The sequence below is a fragment of the Betta splendens genome, chromosome 8, assembly GCF_900634795.4.
Source record: "Betta splendens chromosome 8, fBetSpl5.4, whole genome shotgun sequence".
NCBI lineage: Eukaryota > Metazoa > Chordata > Actinopteri > Anabantiformes > Osphronemidae > Betta > Betta splendens.
The window spans coordinates 13,331,880-13,341,929 of NC_040888.2; the positions used below are offsets into that span (position 1 = coordinate 13,331,880).

The 10,050-nt window shown below is 41.8% G+C and overlaps 1 protein-coding gene across 1 annotated transcript in view; it reads right to left on the reverse strand.

Moving 5' to 3' along the window:
• The window catches only part of stx1b (syntaxin 1B), a 40,482-nt gene extending 39,497 nt beyond the window's left edge, over positions 1–985 (reverse strand). The window contains exon 1 of the mRNA XM_029159452.2: positions 460–985. Coding sequence (XP_029015285.1) covers positions 460–489 — 30 coding nt within the window. The 5' untranslated portion in view covers positions 490–985. The remainder of the gene's footprint in view (positions 1–459) is intronic.
• Between the last annotated feature and the right edge of the window lie 9,065 nt (positions 986–10,050).

A 10,050-nucleotide genomic window follows, 5' to 3' on the forward strand; every position in this document is an offset into this window, starting at 1 on the left:
AGGTGGGAAATATGGAAAATATCGGTGTCCAGGCTTTAACCGTGAACTCCTGCTGCTGCTCACTTCACCACAAACCAAACATCCGCCAACATCCACTGATATTAAAAGAAAAATCATTCAAATGTCTGAAAAGCCTCCATCCTCTCACACAACTCTGCAGCTACTTTCACATCACTTTGTATTCACAGCATGACAAGCCCCAAGCCTCAACGCAACCTGCCACAAAGCCTCCTCCGCAAAAGCTCCAAATTAGCAGAAATTACGGTTGGAGCCGGTTTTTTCCTCTCAGCCCCGCACCTCTCTGCTCCGCTCGCATCCGGATGCAGCGGATGGAGAGGCGGCGAGGCCGAGAGGCTGCGGCGACGGATGAGGAGGTGAGGGGCAGGGGGGAAATGAAGAGAGGTGGTGTAGACATGGAGGACAGCAGAGATGGAAACGAAGAGGACATTTTCAGCTTACACTTCGCAGTTCCGCCGTACGGTCTTTCATGGTGTTGCCGCGCCGAGCTGGCTAGAAAACGGAGATTCGGCCCTTGTCCGGGTAGGGGAGGGGGGGAGGTTTCCAACACCGCGTCGTTCGTCGTTTTGCGATCCGAGATTCCCCAACAAGATTTTCCCCACGCTTGCCCTCCTTTTCGTTTCTAACCTCTTCTTCAGCTGCCCAGAAAAGCGGACACGGAGAGACGGAAGGAGGGACGGCGCGGCGTGACGCGTCTCAGCCTTTTGCTGCTTCTTTTGCTTCGGAGGTATTTTTTTTATCCGTGCGCTGACGGCGCGTTCAAACCCTCCTCCTCTAGTTGTTCCCCTTTTTTTTCAATCGTGCCGCTCCGCCGCTCTGGCTCAGGTTGTCCCCCTTTTGGTCCGCGGCTTTTTCCCCGTTACTCCTTGGTGCGGTCGCAGTGTGGCCCCGCAGCGCGCAAAGCAGCAGCAGCCCGGCAGGAAAACCGACCGAGAGAGAGCGAGGGAGAGGGAGAGAGAGAGAGTGAGGAAGGAAGGGAGGGGGTGAGTATGGTACTGATGCTGCAGAAAAGTAGAGAAGGGGGAGGGATGAGAGGAGGCCGATGCGGAGGGGATAGAGAGGCAGTGCGCATGCGTCAGATTCCCCCTCCCTCCACCCTCCATCTCTACCTGCTGCTGCTACTGCCCCCCCCCCCCCCCCCCCTCCTCCTCCTCCTCCGCCCTGTTTCCTCCCCCTGTCCTTCTCCTTACTCCCCCTTTCCTCTCAGTGTGTGCTTTCTCGTGGGGTCTCTCGTTCGTTCTCTTCCTCTCTCTCTCTCTCCGCAGCAGCAGGGAAGTGTGTTTGTGTTTCAGGTGAATGAGGATTAGGATCAGGGGGAGTGGGGAGAAGGGGGACGGACAATCTGTTCACTTTCAGTGTCCTTATTTGGTTAGGGAGGTGCAGTGGGTGATGACATGATATACAGTCATATGTAAATTACAATATAGTATAAACGTCACTATCATTAGCTGTACAAGTACTTGAAATCATTTTTATATATTCAGTTAGAGATTGAGTGCATCCTTTCAGAACAAAGGAAGATAAAATATGTGATGAAAATAGTGCTGTTGTAATTTATTGTGGATTGAGGAGGTGATGTTTGGGTAGTTTTATTTATGATGTAGTAACTTTAACTTTTAGGTTGCTAACAAAATAATAGGAAAACTAAAAATCAGCTAAATATGTTTTAAAATAAGTAGTATAATATAATCTGGGCTCATTCACATTATAAAGACATCATCACTGAGGGGAAGCACCTTCTCTAAATAACCAATTCTGTGTTTGTGGACAAAGTACAAGTTCCTTTTTGCCTCTGGTGTTTGTCCTATAATGAAATTGACTTACTGCCCCATACACAGCATTCAGTGCAGCCAGCAGCTTTGTGTGAGTCAAACAAAATGAAATTCATTGCAGGGAAATGACTACATCCCATATAAAAGTGCAAGTAAAAAGCAAATATCTAAAACTGTGGTGTCATATGAGACATTTCATGATAAGATTGAGCGTCTCAATGGGCAGCGTGCTCCTCCTGGTTCCTCTAAGACCTACTGTAGTCAGCTGTGACTGCTATCATGGGTCTGAACTAACATTACCACAGGAGGCTTGTTAACGGGCCTCTGCATGTTTTTATTAAGTGCGACGATGCCTAATAACAGCGCTAAACCAATTGAAATGCATGTTTTCCTAGATTTGTCCCTATGTTTGTTGACGCTGTAGACGCAGACCTGATTTAAAAGTATGTCAGCAACAGGTCAACAGGTTTAGATGTTAGCAGGTTGTTAAGATGATCTGCCAAATGCAAAAAAGCGAGACTGTCAGCAGGACAGTCACAAGCAGCTAAACCAATGAACCAAAGTCAATGAGGGGCGAGGACCATGTTGATCTGGAATAAGCTGTTTCTACGGCGACGAGAGGATTTGGTTCTGGTGTCATGCAAAAGGGGAGATGGGTTCCTGTCAAAGCCTGCATGAATACACACACACACACACACACACACACACACACACACACACACACACACACACACACACACACACACACACAGTATCTTTATTGAATTAGCCGTGGGGATAAACTCCATCTTGTTGAAGGTCACAGGTTCGATTCCTGGTGCAGACGTCCTTCAGCCTCAGACTCAACTGGACTCAGGTAACAACTCCAAACACGCAGGCACATGCTCTTTTACTCTGAGAAGGTGCTGTGAGCTGAAGACGGGCGCCCTCTGTCCACAGGTGGGCTTTCGTAAGGTTGTGGCAGCAGTGATTTACGAGGCCAGCTGCTATTAAAAAAGAGCCTTGAGATGTTATGGAGTTTTAATGGTGAAGATGAACTCTGGAGGCTCCGGCAGATTGGCTGGACGCCCAGAGGAAACACTACTGGAGACAGCAACCCCCCCCCCAATCAGCCCCTCCCTGTGCTCATCCCTACTGTCCTCTCTCTTTTCCTTTAAAGGGGACAACAGTGTCTTTTTGTATTCGTCGCTGTGAATGTTAGAGTCTCAGCAGGAGAAGTGTAACATCTGCTTCTGTCCCTGCAAGTCTTTGAACAGATCTTGATGGGAATCAGAGATCTTGTTTCACCTGTGAATCATCTTGTCTGGTCTGTCCTTGCAGGTCTGAGACGAGACGAAGGGTTTCCTTTTTTTATTTGTTCTCTCCTGAACCAGATTGACGCTGACGATGTTGAGAGGCCAGTTTAAAAGAGACCTTTCATGAACACTAAGCAGATCATGATGAGTGATGAAGGTATTGCCTTCAGTTGATGAGTCAGCATAAAATGTATCCTCATATGCCGGGGGTTTGAAGATACCTACTTCTCTGTCACAAGAGGCCAAATCATCTATTAAAAGGTTCTGAGCTGCCATAAAAGCAAATGTTTTTAGACGGAGATGCCTGCTCACATCTATGACACTGGTTAACCTACAGCTTATAATACTAAACTGTAGTCAGACTCATAATATGGCATGTACTGTTTTATTAGGCTCCTAAATATCAGCTCAGACATGGAAATCTGAAACAGACACTGAAAAGTGTGGTTATATAAGGAATAAGTGTTGATGTTTAAAGAGCTTCTCTTTCAGACGTCAATATGTAAATTAGAGGATGGCTGGAGGTCAATACAGCGAGTCAGACCTGCTCTGACCAATCAGAGCACAGATGGAACGAGCCAAAGGCCTTTACAGAGCAGCATTAGCCCTCAAACCCAGACAGTCGAAAGCCACAGAAGAGGGTGTTTGTTGCTTTTCTTCAGAAGCGAAACCTTTAGACGCTTCATTACTTGTGATCTTCATTTTTAAGAAATGTAATATTATTATTGGCTGTGTTACAGATAACCAGTTAGTTTTAGTTGGTAAATATAGACATTTGTTTTTCGCTTTCATAGTTCAAAACAAATAATAAACTTAAATGTATGTGTCCCAGGTTTTTGAGGAGCAGACTAACAGACCAGAAGACAATTAGGCCCCTATGCTGACAAACTGATTAAATCCCTTCCTGGGGAAATTTAAAAGTACCAGGCCTCTCAGCCACACTGCTTAACTAAATGAGGACCCAAATGCACAACAACCCACAAGACATATGAAAATTATTTATAATCATTCAATCATTTTATTTCTGAATTAACTTTTTAAGGGGTGCAAGTTAACAAATGTCCTCTCTTTGTGAACTAAACTACTATGTACAGTAGAAGTAGATACAACCAGAAAACACTGGTATTGATTATTCATGTTGCATTTGATTAGTAAGTATTAAGTTGCTGTACTATATTTAATAAAAAATACTTTATCACCACATTATATCACGGTTTTTGTACAAACCAATCTTTGATGAGAGTTCTTTAAAATGTTTCTGCATCATCAGTGAATAACTGATGACTGTGTGTGTAGGTTCCACAATCAGCAGGTAAAACCCAACAGTCAGAGCTACAGAAAACTACTCATTGTGTACCAAAGAGGCAGAAAAACAGTGGCCCGGACATTCAGCATTTCCTTGACAATAACCTTTTCAGTTCCACGTCTAATTTAATTGACGTTGTGGTTTTTATTACAATGTTAGTTGGTTCTCATTCCTCTCATTCTGTATAGTACTGGAATTAATAGAATAGTACTACTAGTAATACTATTATGGCTGCAATACAGCTGAAATCTTAATCCACCTTAAAACAGTCTGACTTCCTGTTTCTCTGGTAAACTCAGTATTTCCATCACTTTTTATGTAACTGTTTACTCATCATTCTTTTCCCAGATTGACTGGTGATTCTCCATATTGAAGTTATTGTGTTGTTCACTGCCACTCCTAAAGTATATGCCACATGTGATCTATCCTTTTGGTCTAAAGTCTTTGTAAGCCACAAGTGATCTGATCACATTATATTGGAGTAATATTTACTGCCTCTGTAATTCACTCAATGCCACCCAGAGCTCGGAGGAAGGGTCCAGCTGCCGCCAACATCTGCCCACCATCCCAGGTCTTCTCATTTATCCTATTACCTTCAGCTCATAACCTACGTGTGGTATTTGCAGTTAAAGGCTTGGGGGTGTCTCTCTGCAGACGCTAATAATGTGGAGTGTGATTAGGTTCAATAATCAGCTATGTATATTCAGCACTCTGCAGAGCACACTGGGTTCTGGCCACACAGCATTTCAAATATTGCAGATAAATCAATTTGGCATTGGAAAAAATGAACCCAGTCCACACATGCAACTAACTGTGATTAGCAAATTGCTTTAAATGAATTACTACAACTGGCCCAAGTGCTAACAACTGGGTGTCTCAGCTGGCAGTGCACACAAGGCCTGGAGGATGCTGGGTATTTCAGTTTGAACTTGGGTGCTGTCACATTCTGCTCTGGCCCTATCTACATTTTTTTTTCTTATTTACACTTATCTTTCTTCTCCTGCAGGTTAGTAGTTGGGTTTTCTGACTCCACTTCAGAGGCTGCTTGAAATTATATAAATAGCATAGTGAAATTATGTCTACTATAGAAATAATAACTGATAATATAATTGATTGATGACTGATTTTGTATGAAAGAAACATTTTTCTGAATTCAACAGGTTTGTTTCATCCAGCTCTTTTACAACTACTCAGCAAGTGTCTTTTCAATCATCACACACACAAAGTGTGTCACCTTGACCAGACTGAGGGGACGATCACATCTGCTCTTTTGCACGTGTAAACAAATCAATCAATCAGGTGATAAAGGATTCAGATAGTCCTGCCACAGGGGGAGGTGACCTGTTTGATAGGTTATTGAATTTTGGCTCAATAAATGGTCAGTTAATGCTGATACAACTACAGTATGTGAACCAAATTATGGAAAGAAAGCTCCTTTACCTTCTTCCTTCTCTCCTTCTTCTTTTCTTTTGTTTGTTGTTTTCTTTCAGGACAAGCTTTCTTGATGCAGCCATATCTAATCACAAGTGGCTGTATCTAAGATCTGTTGATCTTAAAACAACATAAACTGAACATAGTTGAATAAATTAGACTCTCTGGTAATGTAAATCTACATGGAATTTTAAGTCATATATAGTTATATAGTAATATAGTTACTAAACACTTTTAACAACATATTACCGCATATTAGAATTATTAGTGCAAATACATTTAAAAATTATATTTTCTTCTGCTTTAATGGGAAAATAACTAAGAAGCATGTAAAGCACTAAAATTTTTGATTCATTAAAAGGGTAGGTTGTCTTGTTAACTGTAAAGGAGCTGTCTGAATATTGTTTATTTCTACGGCGAGTAGAAGGCCAGCGAGTTACAGTATGTTTAGTGAGCAAACACTAATAATTGTGTATATATATATATATATATATATATATATATATATATATATATATATATATATATATATATATATATATATATATATATATATATATATATATATATATATATATATATATATATATATATAAATATAGTAATTTCCCTATATTTTTCCACAAGAATCTATGGTTTTCCAGACTTTCATCCTCTTTCTCTCTCGCTCTCCCACCTCTGTCTCTGTTGTCTCTTTCTCCCCCTGCAGGCCGGCTCTCGCACTGCAACTGATGAAGATTTTCACCTTGGATCAAGGTTGAAATGAAAATATTGATGTGTGTGTTTCTCTCCGATACCACTGCTGAGCAAGTGTGCGCACACTAACACACAGGGATTGACATAAACCTAAATATGCTGATTTTGAATCCCCAAGAAGCTTAGTTTGGACTGGTGTGACTCTTTGTCTGGACAAAGAGTCACACCACTCACACTAATCCTAAAACAGATTTTGGTGAAACCATTAGTTGCATATTCCTTCTGAAATAAAGGAAAGGAAGAAAAAAAGAAAGAAAACAGACAGACAGACAGACAGACAGACAGACAGACAGACAGACAGACAGACAGACAGACAGACAGACAGACAGACAGACAGACACGACGGGTGACAGATACATATGCCAGTATCAATGTCTTGTAATGTTGTTGTAAAATACAATCCCAGAATTTCAGACCACATGATGTCAAACTGTCTGAATAATAATCAAGAGGATTTTCTGGTCTTTGTGTCAGTCACAACAAATTCAAATTCAGCCTTCTTTATTGCATAAATGCACCGTGGATGTCGGCCTGATTCATCTTTTTAAATCTCTTCTTCCGTTTTTGAAAGTCCAGAAAATCCCATCATCATTACTTCCTTCCTCTCACCGTCTTGGAGAACAAAGCCTCTATCTTTGTAACATTTGCGCAGACGTTGATCCTGCTGACTGTCATCACTTTGTTCCAGACGTTTTATTGCAGCCTCTGATCCGATCTCTCAGCCGAGTTTAAAACCTTGAAGCCTGCCGGTGTAAGAGATTGTGAAGTGTGTCTGCATGTCTGTCAGGTTTTACCTTCACTTCACAATAAATTCACATCCCAACCTAGTGGGGTGTGGAGTGCTGGCGGTTTGTTGAGGACTTTATTATGTGCCAGACATAGTGCTTGGACTTCTGCATTTAGTCTCAGTCGACTAAAGGATTTCCATCAGGCCATTTCCTCCAAAACACAGTCATACAAACATTAAATTACTTAAGGCTATGAACACAGCTTGCTATGGAAGAAAACTGTATAGTCTGTGATAATACAAGAATTTATTCATGAAGGCCTTGAACATTTTTCTGTGTTCTATCAAGTTAAAACCCCAAAAGAAAATCAATTTCCTGTCTAGGACTGTCATTAAAAGTCCAGCTGTGGCAGATGTGTTTCATCTCCAGGTTAGTTACCTCACTAGAGGTCTCCTCAGGAGACGTGTACGTATGGTTGTGCAGGTACAACACAGACAGACAGTCAGGTACGGACATGCAGGAAGATCATCAATCTTCTCAGTAAAGAAACAATGCTCTGATCCCATTGGTTATGGATTCACCCACATTTGCTACAGCAGTGATTAAAGAGAGGAGGAACCTGGCAATGTGAAAAAGTCAGTAGCAAGCTCTGAAATTTAAGTCTCCAACACGGGGCCATTTTTTAGCATTCAGCGTGTTCTCACATTCACACCTGAGAGCTGCACCCATGTTAAAACACCTCCTCCATCCTCAGTCAACATGTGTTGGCTGTAGGTCAATAGATTATGTAGAAATCCATCAAACCTTTAATTTATTAAACCTGGCATTATTCACGATAGTAAGAGTAACATTTCTATTGACTGATAAGTGGAATGGAATTGTGAGTAAAATACTTTACAAATAACAGACTGTCTCTTAATTGTAAGAATGTAAAATAAATTAAAATAGAATATTTAACAGTAGTATGTATAACTACTTATTCTCCAATCCAATATGAAATTGGTGTTTAAACGACATTCTTCCCTGCTCTTCCAGTCACTGTTGCTGTGTTTCATTCACCTTGGGGATGCCAGCAATGCTGGAGACCACAACACACATATCAGTCATTAGACTGGTCCAGACGGAGAGTCAGCAAGATAGAACTCCTCCAAGATTTATCACTGGAACAAGATCAATTCATGCACTTAGTGAAGCAGTCCAGCTTTTCTTTCCGAGAAAGCGACACTAAACATGCAGCTCTGAATTTCGGAGGACATACACTCGGAGATTTTAAAAACAAGCGTTCCTAAGGAAGGCTGGTATCCAAGGCAGAGGCTATTAAATCTCTGTAGGGACAGCCTGCAGCAGTCAGCTGTAAATACATGCCTATATGGGTACACATGGCTCGTAAAACCAAGCAAGGCCAAGTTGTTTTATCCTCGTTAGCTGGAACCTTCCGTTGGAAAACTTCCATTCAAGATCAGAACCCTGGGTCTTCCCTCTGTACAGTTTTCTGATGAAACATCAGTAGTTGTTGAAGTGCAAATATGCAAAAGCAGGAGTAAATAATACTCAAAGGACAATAAATGGGATGTTAAACCATAATAAAGATTCAGTATGAGAAACAGCTCCATACCTCAAAGCATCCAGTGTGGTAAAGCAAACCTCAAATGTGCTTCCATGTGTTTTTTATATGTGAATGTTAGTTACACAACATTTAGCAGTTGAGAAATTAGTAGGTTTTAAGTAACCTTTGCTGCTTCTCATTAATCATGTTGAAAAAGTCACTGCAGTAAAAAAAGAATATTTTAACAAAAGCAACCTGTGATATGTGTTTTTTGTTTGATCTTTTATCTGCTTGACCAAAGTACAGACTTGGTCACTCAAAGATGAGTTTATTTTACCAATATGTTGCATCATCTTTTCATTGTCTGGGATGTGAAGTGGAATGTTTTCCAACTTTTGCTGGATGCAGCAAATATACACGTTGTCCTGTTTTTTATTCTGTGTAGCTAAAACATAACTATTAGAAATTAAACTCCTTCATTTTAAACCTTTGAATCCTTGTTAAACTTGTGTTCAAATAATGTTCCTTAATGCTCATAAAGATCACATCAAAGCATTAACCTCTGCATATTTCATTTGAAGGATGACTAAACATTTATTTTTTTTAACATAGTGTGTCTGAAAAGAATTAAAAGGAAACGAGAGAAACCACTTCCCCTGCCGCCCTCTGTCTGCACGAACGTGCGTTGTAAAAACACTCACGTGACACATCTACGCGAACCATTAACACCGCAGACAGCCTGCAGATGTAACAAAAAATTAAACGCAGACATGGGTCCACACAGTGCGTCAGCGGGGGAGAGAGCGCGTGCGGCCCAGACAGCTGCAGCTCGCCTCAGCAAGGCCGCCCCGAGCTCCGCCAAACAGACAGAACAAACTGAGATGAGCGACCATGATGCTGACTCCGCCCTCTCCTCAAGTCGCAGGGTCGATGCGCTTTCCTGTTACCGTACCGTCTAGGGTAAACGGGCAGGACATTTTAGGGGGAGTGTCTCTATCCTGCGGCATGCGCTCAGAATCAGAGCGGCCACACAGCAGCCTCGCTGCCGCACACCTCTCTGCTGCTCGCGCGCCGTGACGTTCTAAGAGTTTTAATGCCGAATTAAGGCCGAGGAGGATTTCATAATCCCCAAAACCACCAACACCAATATTATTGCGTTTACACATTGTGTAAAGTAGAATGAGGCCCAGGTGAAACA